At 39.5% G+C, this 15247-nt stretch overlaps 1 protein-coding gene across 1 annotated transcript in view; it reads left to right on the top strand.

Moving 5' to 3' along the window:
• The window catches only part of FRMPD2 (FERM and PDZ domain containing 2), a 50827-nt gene that overhangs the window by 12753 nt on the left and 22827 nt on the right, over nt 1–15247 (top strand). The window contains exons 12-24 of the mRNA XM_019471626.1: nt 1000–1107; nt 1227–1343; nt 1817–2052; nt 2640–2744; nt 4097–4190; nt 4692–4777; nt 4971–5118; nt 6179–6393; nt 7695–7793; nt 9045–9409; nt 12688–12982; nt 13907–14065; nt 14719–14893. Coding sequence (XP_019327171.1) covers nt 1000–1107; nt 1227–1343; nt 1817–2052; nt 2640–2744; nt 4097–4190; nt 4692–4777; nt 4971–5118; nt 6179–6393; nt 7695–7793; nt 9045–9409; nt 12688–12982; nt 13907–14065; nt 14719–14893 — 2202 coding nt within the window. The remainder of the gene's footprint in view (nt 1–999; nt 1108–1226; nt 1344–1816; nt 2053–2639; nt 2745–4096; nt 4191–4691; nt 4778–4970; nt 5119–6178; nt 6394–7694; nt 7794–9044; nt 9410–12687; nt 12983–13906; nt 14066–14718; nt 14894–15247) is intronic.

Raw genomic sequence — 15247 nt, 5'->3', positions numbered from 1 at the left:
ATAAATCAAGACCACAGTTTTTTCAGAGGATTAACTAAGGCCACAGAGGTCAAGGGGACCAAGTGCTAAGAGTAGAATGAAAGGAACAAGGGTCTAGTTTTGTATCTGAAATACATGTGCAGTGGAATGAAAGGAACAAGGGTCTAGTTTTGTATCTGAAGTACATGCGCAGTGATTTTATTTATCTTAGACCTTACACAGGGGGAGACGATGTTCCGCAAACCTTTCAGGTATTGCCTGTGGGGGTGCAAAATGTGTACACAAGCTTAACGTGAATGTTTCCTGACTTTTGGATTCTTATTTGGATAACATTTTTGTTATATAATACACTATCGCAGTGTATCCTGTTCTTGTGGATGAGTTCAGAGGACCATCAGGTTTCACAGCTGACCATTAATACAATCAAAGATCAAGTTTCTAAATGGTGCAGGTCTGTGTGGAATATCCTGATCCTAAACCCAACTATTCTACCAGTGAGAAGAATATATTCTGCAATAGGCAGAATATTCTGAGCTAGGATAGTGAAATTGAACTACTTGACAATAGATTTAATTTTGTTAGCTATCTCTTACATATCCGTTAAAAGTTTACACGGCCCACCTCAGGGGCCCTAGACTACGTGATGTAGAACAATGTTCAAATTTATCTAATGAGCTTTTAAACCGTTTTCCTCCTGCGGGCGTTAAATACTAAGGTCCACATAGTTTATGACTCTTGCAAAAAAGTAGTTGGAAACTTTAGAATTCCCAAGCCAGGAGAGAATTCTTATTGAGAAATTATATTTAAATAGCCACCAAAGTCAACAGCACGCTTTAATTATAACGTGAGTTTAAAGCTCTCCCAAATGAAGTCCTTGATGCCATGTAAATCAGAGCTCCCCATTCTCCATACCATGTATAAAATTTACGCCATTGGAGTAAGAGCCTTTTGTGCTCCTAAGGTTCATCTTTTCTAATACTGCCAGTGTCTATGCATTCTCATGCTATCTCATTTTTGCAGGTTTTGTAATTATTGGAGGAGAAAATGTAGGAAAATTAGACCTCGGTATCTTTATCGCTTCAATTATCCCTGGGGGACCTGCAGACAGAGCTGGAAATATCAAACCAGGTCATTGTCCTTAGTTTTTAATTAGAATTAAAAAACTTTCATGGTTTAAAGTTAGCTACTCTGGATTTATTTCCTTATTTAGATGTGCTTTGTCTTGTTTTTATCCTTTTTTTTTTAAGGAGGACGACTCATCTCTGTGAATAATATTAGTCTCGAGGGCGTTTCATTTAATACTGCAGTTAAAATCATACAGAATTCTCCCGATGAAGTGGAGCTCATCATCTCTCAACCCAAAGGTATAAAGGCAAATGCCTTTGCTGGCTATGGAATGCTAATAGTTAACTCAGGACACCGGTATTTATTAGGCACTGGGATGTAGTAGTACTTTCTTGCTACTCAGTGCCAGTTACAATAACCGTAGGCTAGCAGTGAAAATAATCAACTTCTAGCAGGTAGCATGTGATCTCTGTTCTACAGTCAGTGTGAAAAAATCTATTATGGGCTGCATTGCTGAATACCAAGGGAATTTTGGCATTTCTTTCTCTGATAGAGTCATAGTCCTCTGCAGTGACGAAGCAAATACATTTCTCCGCACTTATAATAGCAGCACTCCATTTTACGACGACTGACTCATTTTATAGATCTGATTTCACAACCAGTTGATATAGGAAGTTACTTTGTCCTCCTGTGCTGAGGTATAATAATATTTGCCTTCAAGTTTACTTACTGTTTGCATTCAGCAATGTTTTATTTTGGTACGGCTTTACAGACATGTATGAAGGAGGATTAAATGAAGAAAAGAATCTATCAAGAGGAAACAGCACTAGTGGATCTGAGATCTCTTGTGTAGACAGTGGGAGAAAAAAGATTCAGGATTGCCATACAGCTCTCCCCAAAGAACAGGACATAAATATAGATGAACTTGAGCAGGCTCTTTCCTGGAGTTTATCACCAAAATTGGGCCCTAAGATTCCAGTTCCTTCAGCTGATAGCCTGGATGTGGAGGTAACTCAGATTTTGATGCTATTCAGTAATACTATGCCCAGAATGTGTCTTTACAACATGCCAGCTATATTAAGAATGGAAAGTAACTGAGAAATTAAAAAAATGAGGAAAGGAGAAGGAAAACCTTGGAAGATGTTGCTTGTTAAATTACATTGGAAATGTCAAAATGATAGACATGTCTAGAATATGTGAAAAAATGGGGAAACCCATTTGTTATTAACCACAAAATGTTATTAAAAAGTCTCCTCCCTTTTCCAGTGGAGGTACAAAATTTTGATTATTTTCTTGCAATCTCTTAAGTTTTCAACCAGGCACAGAACAGCAACATTTTGTGTCTAATTTCCTACTATTAGACAGCCTCCCTATCCATACTCAGCTTATGCACATTTAGACAGATAATATTTTGAGTAACATTAGTGTAAGCTTGAAATAATGTCAGGGATATAAATGGTACCACGCCAGGCTTACAGTGACATCAGGATCAAACCCTTTATATCTTCTAGAAACTCTCTCCTTTTTTTTCTTCCTTTTCCCCCCTTTTTTATTGAGATGCTGTAGTCTCATTGATGTTTATATTTTTGAGACAGGAAGCTGATTCTTTGCACTTACCATCTCCATCTGAAGCCAACTCAAAGGAAATCTATACTGTGGAGCTTGTTAAAGAAGACGGGACTTTTGGAATCAGTGTGACTGCAAGTGTTACTGTTAACCTTTCAGTGTGTCTGTCAAACTGTTACGTGACCAAGAAACCCATGGGGAAGTCTATTTATGTGGAACAAAGATAGGAAACAGGCTGATAACAAGAACTGTTAGCATGGCATGTTTCAAACCCAAGTGTCCCATTGACTGACAGAGAAAGCATAAAGTACTGGCTCTGCTCATTCCCCAGTTCTTGCCCACAGAACCTGTGAAAGAAGTGTGCCGGCATAAAGCACGTGGCAGTACAAGCCCTTTTTACCCTTACTCAAGTTGAGAACAAGACCTACCACTGGAAGTGGAGTTTGGTCAGGAAGGGATATAGCCATAGCCTCTAGAAAATGCAGCGATGCAAAGAATTCCCCAAGTCATGACTGGTTTTGCTGCTCCCCTGGAGCTCCTAGAACTCAAAGGCTGTGTCTGCACAAGCGGATTACATAGGACCATGGCATGGGCTCAAGCAGTGGCCCACAGGCACTGTTTAATTGTTGACAGCCCCCGATATGGCTTTGACCTGTGCCTCAACAAGCGGTATAACAGAAGCCATCCCATGCTGTGGGGGCTGAAAGTTTAGCTGTATGGACTCAAGATAAGCCATGCTTCTTACTCTGAAGGCCAGAGAAAGGCCCCTAGCTGATTTTATTTCCTAATATAAGGAAATACAGTTCTCCGTATATTTAGAGGACCAGAGAAGGCAGCAGTGAAAACTATCTGCCACATTTGAATAATTCCTTGTCCTGGCTATTAAAGCTGAATTTATCCCCTCCAGGCTGAGATGTCTTTGCAGTCCTTGCTGAAATTGAGTGGGAAGCATCAGCCATTTCACTGCCTGCAGAAGAAATTGAGAGCTGCTTTTTCATCTGAATTTGGCCAGGGGATGTAGATGGGCAGAACGTGATTCTTAGGTTAATCTGGAATTCCTCTGAGCTGTAGGCTCTCAAATGGCTGCACAAGTTCAGGTCTATGCTTTATGTATTGTCTGAAAGGTTAATAATTGCTGAATGGCTATTGCATAGTTTGGAAGCTGGGCTAGAGACTGACTGAAAGATGCAACCCCATTTTTACGTTAGCATAGGGAAAAATTTATGAACATTTAGCAAATGTTTTTATATAGCCACGTAGAAATGCATTGCATTTTCCTGAGAAAACAAAACAAGATTACTGCCTAGGGAAGTATATTACAACTAGATGGGACTTTGTAGTAACATCCTCTTTCCTTTTTTTCCTATTTTTTTTTTTAAAAGTAATTCCTGAAGCAGTTGCTTTGCAATGCATAAGTTATTTTGATTTTTATCACAGGAAGAAGATGTGATGACTCCACTCTAATCTGTGGGCATCTGTTTTTCAGGGTGGAATTAACACTAGTGTGCGTCACGGTGGGATATACGTGAAGTCAATTATTCCCAGGGGACCAGCAGATAAGGATGGACAAATAAAGATAGGTAACATGTCTGGCAATAAAACTGTGGGCTGCAGAGCTCAATGTTAGTGTGGAATGCTTGCCACAGGGACAAGGAATCATATTTGGGATTGGAGGTCATACAACTGTGAAATGTAATATGCAGCCCATCGTTCCTCAGCCTGTCCCTGTACTACATGTAGATATCCCACTGAAAAACCAGGAGCCTCATACCAACATTGTACAGTTACTCTCTGTAGCTGCGCATCAGGCTAGCGACTCTGACATCTACTTCCAGTGTTGCTGTGATAACCAGATGCTATCACTGCCCTTACTTACAGAATACCCTGGTATGTTTTAAGTGCTACTTATAGAATGCTGTACAACAAGCAGTATTGCTTTCATACAAAGTAACATAATTTGACACATGTAAGCATGAGGATCTATTGCAGCATGGGCAGCCTCAAGGTCTGCACCCACTGAACTTGAACATCAAAGCAACTTGACCCTTTTTTGTTTGTTTGTTTGTTTTCTTTTGCCTCAGGTGATCGTCTGCTGGAAGTAGATGGCATCAGCCTCTGCGGCATCACCCACAAACAGGCTGTGGAACACCTTAAGAAATCTGGCCAGGTTTGTACAACAGCAGAGCTCAATAAGAAACCCAGCAGAATAAACTGCACTTAGTATGAAGCACAGTAGCAAAGCTGGGCCAAAAGAAACTTCCCCCCCACCCCATCCAACCCCATTCTCCTAAAAAGAAAAGTAAAAAGACTTAGGGCTCACTGTGTACTGTGTAACTGGAACCTGTTCATCATTGTTTTAGATTGCCAAGCTGGTTCTAGAAAGGGGAAACTACCAATTGGCAGAGCCATGCCTGACGGCTAGTGACAGAAAGGAGGACCAATGTGCAGTTGTTTCTGTGGCAACATCCTTCACAGATGGCACCAAAGGCTACTGCTTTTTGACAGATGGTGAGTGATAAAAAAGGAACTCAGGGTGACTTCTTACAATGTGCAAGAAAGGAATGAATGAATTCTATGAAATTTCTGTGGGTTGGGAGGAAAACTGCATACCGAATAAAAATATAATGTGGAATATTAATGGCATTATCAAAAATCAATGCTGAACAAAATATTTCTGATGTACTTAGAGTTCCAGTTGCTAGATATAGCTGAATTTATCCTAGGCATAAATGCTGTCTCTCTCAGCCTTCGTGAGATGGGGCTGGCAGGGGACGTCCCTGTCTGTACTCTATAGCACTCTCGGGCAGGAAGCAGCTGTGTTGATGTTGCCAGTCCGTTACCCAAAGAGAGCACCGCCAGCGCAACTGCTGATGCTGTGTCAGTGACGCAGCTAGGGTGAACTGCTGCCCCAGGGCCAGGACTGGAGACTGCCATAGCTTCATTTCTTAAAAGCAGAAGATTCAGCGCTCACTTTCACTGAATTTAGCCAATAAATAAATGCTGTATCTTTTACTGTAAGGCTGTCTCATAAACACTAAGTCTGAACATACTTTCCCGTGAGGCAGTTACTCCTGTATATTGTCCCTAGCAGAATGGGGTTCAGCTGCAAGTATGGTATTTGGGAAAGGGATGGTCTCTTGCTCTTGTCTGGAAAGAGCAGTAGCTCTGATTCTAGCTTATGCTGGTTAGTTCAGGACCCAAACTAACATCAGGCAGCTACAGAACAGTAAGATCTATCCAACACTTACAGAAGAATGTCAGAAAAGGATAGCATTTGAACCTTTTTATGTTGGTACAAAAGGCTTCTTCCTTTATGGGCTTGTACCAGATGGCACAAAGTCTGTGAACACACGGTGGAATAGAATCCAGTTCTCCCATTCAGCCTGTGCGATTTCAAGGGCTCACATAAGTTAAAGGAACACCAAACCCTTCTTTTGCTGTTAGTATCAGCAGATTCACCCCTGCAGCACACAGGGAAAAGGTCTGCTGAGGGTATAATTTACATCAGCTCCTTAGGGGGTACATATGCCACGGCTCCCACTCTTTTTCCACTCCCTGCTTTGAACAGATAATACATTTGAAGTGAAATTGACAAAGAATTCCGGAGGCCTCGGCTTTAGTGTTCTGCAAATGGAAGGAGATGCTTGGGAACACCTTGGAGGAGCTATTGTCAGGATCAAAAGACTGTTTCCAGGGCAGCCAGCTGAAGAGAATGGCAAAATTGAAGTCGGAGACATCATTTTAGCTGTGAATGGGAAACCTATTCAAGGACTCTTGTATCAGGTACCAGGCAGTACTGTCACTGGGCTTCTGATGGGTAACACGTTAATAAAGACAATGGGATGAAACTGCATTTAAACTTAATTATCACCAGAGGGGGTCAGAATTTGCATATAATGAATCTGATTTCTATGTAGGATTCTTCTCTAGAATTCTTATGGACACTTTCCTTCCTAACAGAATTCTTACAGAGAATTTCTTCCACGATTTAATTTATAACTTTCTACTACTGATGCACAAAGTCTATTGTTAGATGCACACCAGTTGTTAATCAGTTGGAATCTTTGTTGCTGTTATGCATAATTGGAACATTTTTTCCCTGTGGTCATTTGTGCTTTGTAATGTCATGCTAAATACCATGCCCCAGATTCAAATCTCTACCTCTAGGTGAGGTAAATCCAGTGTAACTTTTTTACCAGGAATAAGAAATTCTGTACTCACATAAAGAAATGAAATGGTAAAAAAGGACTACATCTGGATTTATTTTTTTCATCGTAATCTTTTCACCTTATGAAAACCCCTGAGTTTTGTATATGAATATGCATTGAATAGATAAGTTTGGTAACAAACAGAAATGATGAAATCATGCAATTTTCCCACTGACAGGTCATTTGTATCATTAAATAACTAGGGCAAAAGACAAGGTGCTGTACGTCCTAGACACCTGGTGGGGTGCTGTAACTGTACTCCATTGGTTGTTTTCTGACCCGGAGTCTGTCCTTTTCCAGCACTGTCTTACTCTCTGACGTACAGCCTTTTTACTCAGTTTGTGCAGAGGGGAAGACGGGGTGTTTTGGCCTAAAGCATTTTTTTTTTTCCCTCTAGATTAAGTATTTCAGCTCCCACTATAGCTGAAAGCTGAATGCCACTGAATTGACGTTATGTCAAGGAGGGGCTCCGAGAAAGTCTACCTTTGGTTATGTCAATATGGCAGTCTGTGGAGCTATGCTGATATAATTGACTGAAGATGTGTCCCTGCCACATGGAGTTTAAATGTATTTTTCTGAAAATGCTGTTTTCTTCAAGAAAAGAAAAATAATTAATTTAAACCTATGTGTCTGTGGGTGGAACAAGAGTTTGTAAACATAACTGACTTTACTTCAGATACACATTCACATAAAAACTATGGTCCACTTATATGACAATCATACAGTAGTGAATTTTGTCCCCCAGACACTGCTGAGAGGCACAAATACTAGGAATTTGGCATTCACAATAAAAATTTTCTCCATCCCAGTTGGTAAAATGACATGTACTATAGACTGTGTTCCATAAGAAATGTAATATTACTTCTTCCTGCTTAGGATGTCCTGCACTTGCTGCGAGGAGCTCCTCCAGAAGTCACACTACTAATTTGCAGACCACCAAAAGGCGTTCTTCCGGAAATAGAGCAGAGTGCCCTGGTAAGGCAAAGCTTCTGTCAGTAAACTTGCTTCTGTAAACCTGGAAAAAACACTACTACATTTTCTATCCAGTCTTGAACAAGGCAACCTTCCCTTTTCTCCAAGGCTCTCTATTCCGTTTCTTTCCCTTCCTGGCTTCAACTCAACCTCTAGAGTTCAACTGATTCTTCCGTAGCAACCAAATAATATAAATCTGACAGACGTGAAACATGTTTATCCCAGTCCAACAACTTTTGAATTGCAGTACTGTCATTGGAGTCAAACAGCACATACCCAAGCAGATCTTCTCGTGATGCTTTTAAAAATGCTCCACTAGATCCTCAGCCAGAAACTGCAGATATTCTCAACTGCAGCTATTGTAACTAGTGGGCTTGAGGTAGCTATATTACTCCCAAAAGTGAGAGGAAAATAAAGAACTTCTCCTATCCAGGCTACCTCTTAGTAAACTTAAATAAATGAAATAATGGTTTCAACTGATAATTCAGCTTCTTATTGATAGCAGAATCTGCGGGAGGGGGGGGGGGGAAAAAAAAAAACAAACCTATTTTTTTTTTTAAGAGAAGAGGGGGGGGGGGGGGGGGGGGGAAGAAAAAAATCAAACAGTAGAGACTGCAGAGACTAAAATAGTGCCATTAGGTGTGCTAGTATTATTATTCCTGCTTCTTGAACACAACTCATGGACACACACACAAGTACTCGTATAATGAACATGCATTTGCATTACTCTTGCTCCATGCAGAATGGCCCACTCATGGTTCCTGTCCCACCAGGATTTATAAGTGCTGTCCATGGCCAGACAGAAGTGACTGTCAGGACCACCTCCAGATAACAAACTGGCTCCTGTTGCTCTCCTACAAGGTGCCCTTGGCCGATTTCTATGCTCAGTTGCACAGGAGTCAAATCTGGAAGCCACTTCTACACAATGAAGAGAATATAGACACAAAGTTGAGGCACAATATGAAAAGAAATAAAAAGGGGCCACCTCTAGGAAAGAATTCATTGGGAAAAGTGAACTTGTGTAGTAGTTCCCTGGCTGAAACTCCTGAAGAATGTGGAAGATGAGCATAAAGACAAAACAGTTATTTAGTGAGAGAGTACCTCCCTGTAGTTTTTCCCTCCCTTCCAGCTACCATTTGATATTTTCACATTCCGATGCTTATTGATGTTGCCTCTTCAAATTATTTTGTTCTTAAAGGAAAGAAGATGGGAGATAAAAAAGGAGTTACACTAACCTTTCTGTTATTTTGATAGACTCCAGCACCATCTCCAATTAAGGAGTTTGTGGCAGAAATGCCAGGCAGTACAGAGGTAGGAAATAGTATGGATCAGTCTACCAGTGATGGAGGTAGCACCTCTCCAGACCTCGAAGACTGCCTGGATTCTCCAGTGGCAGCAGATTTCAGTGAGCCTCCTGAAGAGGACAGCTCAACTTACGAAGAGCAGGAAGCTGAGTTTCAAGAGAAGCCCATACAGAAACTTATGACTCCCAGGGAAAGTTTCTATAAGCATCTTCGGACGTTTCCTCAAGAAGCTGCCAGTTCTGAAGTCTTCCACTCCCTAGAGGAAGAAGTGAAGCAGAACTGCTACTCACCATGTGAATTTGGATGGGCCAAAAGGTAAGGAATACTGAAATCTGCTCTGCAGCCTTTCCTTCAGCTCTTAGAATTTTGAAAGTGAATTGCTTAGGTTTAAGTACAGGGCTATCTGCTTCTAATCGCTGCTGATTACTGAAGATTTTGTTTTACCATTTTATTCTGACTATCCTAATCTGCTGTCTCTATTTACTCTCATCTTACTAGAATTTTGCGCAAGTCTGCATTGCAAGACAGTTGTATGAGTGTTGCACTACTGTAACCATTTATGCTATTCAGCTGAAGCTGGCTGCAGTCTGAAATCAGTGGAAAGACTCTTGTTGACTTAAATAGGAACCAAAGACTTTCTTATTTATTATATGATCTTTTAATTTCAATTTTCTCAGAGTTGACTTAAATAGGCACCAAAAATTTCTTTCTTATTGTATGATCTTGTAATTTCAAATTTTTTCAGAGAAAATAAAAAAACCTCAGAAGACAAACTGTGATCAAGGAGAAAAAAAAACAGGTTATTTTCCGGTCTTCAGAAGCCAATGGATGCCCTGAGCCAGAGGAGTTATAAAATAAAATACAGTGCAAATGGACTCAGCCTCCTTTTACACTCTTTTGGATATACCAGACACTGGCACACAGAAAACTATCCATTCCATTTTAATCAACTTTCCCAGTGGAAAAGACCATAAATTATCAGAACAGAAAGGATTGGTGGAAAGACAAGTTAAAGGTCTTATAGAGACCTTTAAATTACAACTTCAGTAATTTTATCTAGAAACTAATTTCTATTTTTCCACACAGTCACTTGAAATCCTTTTGTTACTCTTGACATTCATCAAGCACAGAACCAGACAGTCAGAGATTCCAGTCTCTGGGGATTCACAGCACAAGCTGACTGCAAGTCAAGTGGGACCATAATGGTAATTCATACTTTTAGCTCCTCTCTCTTGAGAGGAGAAGCTTCATTCACATTTGTGAGTGAAGCTCCTGCTTACATATATGCTTCTCTACTGCTGAGAATAAAACCAGCAGAAATATGTCTGTAGCAAACATATTTGCCAAGAGATACAATTTCAACAAAACTAAGTTTCTTGTGGGAAAACATCAATTCCAAGAAAAGTTTTGGATTCTTCCCAAGAAGGAAGCTCTGAAATAAATGGGGTTTTTTGGTACATTATTAGTATCATTATTTTCAGCTTTTGCATTTTCAAAAGGCAGACAGAGCAGTTTAACACGGCATGCATTTTAAACAATATTTTAAATGTAATCTCAGTTTAAATGATACTTTCAGCTGAAAACATATAAAAACCCCCAGAAGGACATAGTCATTAATGAAGGAATTCCTTTTGATTAATGAAGAAATTTCTTTTCTTCAGATTGCTCAAAACTTTTCATGCAAATATAGAAATCTTTTGATATGAATTTTAGAAGTCCCCTGCTCGGCGTTTCACATGGAAAATTCCTTTCACTCTTCTTCTCATTGCCACCAATATGAGTCTTTGAAAAAGCTGCTTTGAAAAACTTTAACCCGTAGTTTTCCCCTGTGAAGTCCAGGTGTAGGGGTCACAAGACTCCAAAAGAAAGTCGAGCATGTCAGTGGAGCTCGTGTATGGGCCTGCAGGACCAAGACTCATGTTATTTCCCATGGTGATGTAGAGATGGGCTAGAAGCTGTGCTATGATTAAGCCACTGCTGGCTCATTGCCTTGAGCTTGTGTAGCTCTGCCAAACACCTTTCATACCCTTTGAAGGTCAGTCAGCACTCCACTAGCACGTGACAGCTTCTATGACACCCACATTGACCAACATCCATTGAACTTAATCTTTTCTTTCCTGTCTCCGAAAGAAAGGAGCAGGCTGCATTTGCAGTTATCCTTAAACATTTCTTTTAATTATCCCAGCCTTCTTCCACAGTATTGTAAGTAATCTGTTGTCCAACTATTAAAGCACAAACCATCAGCTTCATTCTCAGCTTTGCTGTGCTACTGGAGATGGCCAATTTCTCACTGCCTCCCTGCACAGATAGAAGCTAACAGACTAGATTGCTTCCCTCACTGACAGCACACAGCACGAGCCTATAATTTTTTCTTATTTTCATCAGTATTTCAAAAATACCATCGAAGGCTACTAGCCATATCCAGCCAAAATGCCTGTTTTGCAACTTTGCTTTATATTTTCCTTCTGACTATAGACAACTTTTGAAGCAAGAGCTTAACACTGGGGATCTTCTATGATTTCATACAAGACATAATTTGTGTTCCTTTTAGTTGTATATGTTTGCTTGGGAGATGGCAGACACAGTTCAGTTCTATCAGAGTGAAAGATTCTAGGCAACTGTTCTATATGAAATGACAGGGTATCATCTTTGCTATGTGAAGCATTAATAAAAGCTACGTCATTTTAAGTGCTTTTAAGATGAATGAGGTTTAGCAATATTTCAGTAAAGATTGATACAAAGAAAACACACACTTTAAAACAAAAATGTTTCAAGCATTTCTATTAACTTTAATGGTAAATTTAATGGGAGACAATGCTATAGTAGTCTATTAGAATTCATTAATGACAACAGCCAAAACAGTATTAAACACAATACATACGATTACAGTCTGGGCTTGAACATTAAAAGTGCTGAATACTGTGTCTCCAATATAGTGGAATAAAATCAATAATAATTTTAATTCAAGTAATTGAACAAATTCATTGATTTCCGTAGGACAACTCTTATGCTTCAAGGCAAGCATAAGAATAAAAGCAGGCTTACAAAAAGAAGTCAGGACTTGTATTCTTTATGGAGACACAGGAATCACTTCATATTTCGTGTTTCTGGTCTGTGCTCTAGCTACCAAGGAAAGACCTGTAGGAGCCAGGAATGTGGCTGGCATTCCTTTTTCAGGAAAAATGCAAATATGAAAATTGTAGTAGTATTGTAATGTGCACAGCACTTACCAGATAAGTTAATTAAGTTGTTTATGGCAGATGAAATAATTAATGGTCTAGGAATTGTCCAATTATTCATTTCAAGAAGCAACCAAAGTACTAATTAATGCCTTAAAAAAAAAAAGCGCAAGGTTTTGCAAAGGCTGTTTTCAAATTCTGAAAGCTTTTTAATCTTTTAACTAGCTTTGCAAAATATTGATTACTTATTTATTTTTATAGTAACACTGGAGGACCCAGACAGCAATTTAATACCATGACTAGTACTTCAGTTAAAATTAAAATTAGGTCGTGTATAACTAGTAGACTTTTCAGTGGCCTTCTAATAAAGCATATGGAGGAAAACCCCAGCACTGCAATCTTTTTATTTTCCAGCCACATATTTAATAAGAGTGATGATGACCTATCGAACACAAAATGTATGCCTGAAACTCTCTCTCTAACCCCTATTGATGAAGAGTATCTCACTATCAGCTCAGCATCTGTGACCTCACTTTCACGGGGAGGAAGCTCCGAGACACTCTCCACAACCATGGTGACCCCACAACCACGTGTTTGTGGTCTTTTCTCATCATCCCTGCCTGCTAGAGAGACACATGACAGTGACAATGAATGGGAAGACTTGGAGGAACTAGAGGAAGAGAAGGAAGAAAAGGAAGATTGCACTAGGGTATGTGATAGGCACTAGATTATTAACAGGTAGAATATGACAAGGGAAAAGAAACACCCTTAAGAATGCAACATTCTTAAACATTAATTTTAACTCATTATCTATGCTATTTCTGCATAGCATTTTTTACTTTCCTGAATGTCCACAACCTTCAAGTAAAGCAGACCTTCCTCTATGCCCAGCTCTCCAGAATTCTTTACCATTTGCCTTAAGGCCATCTCCTTCCTCTTGCCATCTTACTATTTCTTTAACTTTCCAGCATTCTGCAGTATTATTCCCAGTGTACAAAGGCCTAAAAGCCCTCTAGTAGCCTCTAAAATTAATTGGAGTCAGCTACTTGGGTTTTTTCTGTCGTGTTGTAAACCCATGTGGAAAATCACTTTGTTACAGTAATACTACTGTAATGTCCTGATAAGAAAGTATGATCCTTGTGCTAATTACTATTCAAAATACAGGGCTCTGTCCTGCCAAATGCTGAACATCTTGCATTTCTGCTGACACTAATGAGCTCTGAATTCCTACTAATTTGAGAGCACCGAGGACAAAATTTAGGTCCAGCCATTTCCTTCAGTGGGACAGCAATAGCGATAACAACAATAATCTCTGCACCCTACTATTGCAATGCTGGTCAGCTCAGAGGACTCCAAGCCTTTCTTTACACATTTCAAATGCCAAAATTCCAGTCCCTGATGGTATTCTCTGCCGTATTAGGCCCTATCAATCAATCACCATGAAGCTCCACTAGGTGAAAAGAAGTAAAATTAGTTCCAGATAAGGCAGTGACAGATCAGAGAAATCCTCATGTATGCTCTTATTTATACCATCTGAGGATCTGATTCCTATCTGCATATAAAACATAATGGAAGACGTTAATGAAGCAACAGAAAAGCCTACATCAAACATATCTTGTGCTTATTTTAATAGGAACTGGAGATCTTTGTGACTTTGACGAAGTCAGAGAACAACGGTTATGGATTCTCTGTAGTTCTTAACAAAGTGGACAACTGCCTATATGTTGACGAAATCTTGAATGACCCTGCCCTGTCTGATGGAAGACTAAGAAGGGGAGACAGAATCATTATGGTACAGTAATCCTTTGAGTTTACGCAGAGGAGATAATATTTGCAGATCAATGTCATTTAGCTTCGGTATTCTTCCTTCCGTAGGGTCCAGTTTATCACATATTTAGGCATGCAAGTGCAAATGGATCCTATAATAAATGCAATTCTGCTGACTTCAGTAGGACAAATTTCAGACTGGATAGATTGTATGACCGGGCAAATAACATGAATCATCTAGCAGCAATGCAAGACAACTGAGACATTAAATGCCTTCCCAATTAAATGACATAAACTGAATTAATGTAATAAGATAGGTGACATACAAAGGATGCAGGAGTTAAGTCCTTTTTAATGTATGAATAAAGCCTGTTTTCAGCCTGGTTCATCTTCATTTTCTTGCATTAGGCTGTCTTCCTTGGTTTTTGCTACAAGACCTTGAGTTTCAAGAAAAAAGAGCTATTTTTATGAAAACTCTGCATTCAGAAAAATAAAAGCTCAAAAAAGAAATCTTACTGTAGCCTTAACTGTTGCATTCACTGACATTAAATACCACAGCAAAAGCAGTAACATGAAAGTAAAAACTAATTTAAGTTCATATGCAAAATTTAGAGTGGAGGGTGAAGTACATAATGGTCAATGAGATCTATGACATCATTTTACCGGTTTGTCATTCAGGTGAATGGAATTGATGTCACATCTTTACCATGCAATGAAGCCCTGACTTTACTGCAAAGCTCTCCTCCTGATCTGCACCTTGTGGTTGGTCGTGCTGACAGTGATCCGCATCCCTCTATCAGGCCAGATGAGATTCCTGAAATTACTCTCACAAAAGGTGCCAATGGACAGCTAGGTGTGTAGTAAATGCTATGCATACTATTTTGGACAGGGTTTACAGCAATCGTAAGATAATCATAAGAAACTGTGGTCTTGGATCAATATGATCCTGAGTGACCTTGACACCTTTATGCTCTCCTCCATCACGCATGACCAAGGAAGGGAGAGCTTTATTTTGGGCAAGGTCTTAAAGGGAAGACTAATATCTCTTTATTAGACCAATGAAGATAGCTGGAAAAATTATCTTTGTATTATTACCCTATCAGCTGAAGTTTCAGGCAGATGTCCAGTCTCATATTTTTATGTTACTGATATACAGAAGTTGTTGGTAGTTAGATAATGATGTCTACTACCTGCTGAGATACATTAA

The sequence above is a fragment of the Aptenodytes forsteri genome, unplaced genomic scaffold (assembly GCF_000699145.1).
Source record: "Aptenodytes forsteri isolate BGI_AS27 unplaced genomic scaffold, ASM69914v1 Scaffold15, whole genome shotgun sequence".
Classification (NCBI taxonomy): Eukaryota; Metazoa; Chordata; class Aves; order Sphenisciformes; family Spheniscidae; genus Aptenodytes; species Aptenodytes forsteri.
The sequence above is the reverse complement of the archived record's forward strand: the minus strand, read 5'-3'. Positions and strand labels throughout refer to the sequence as shown.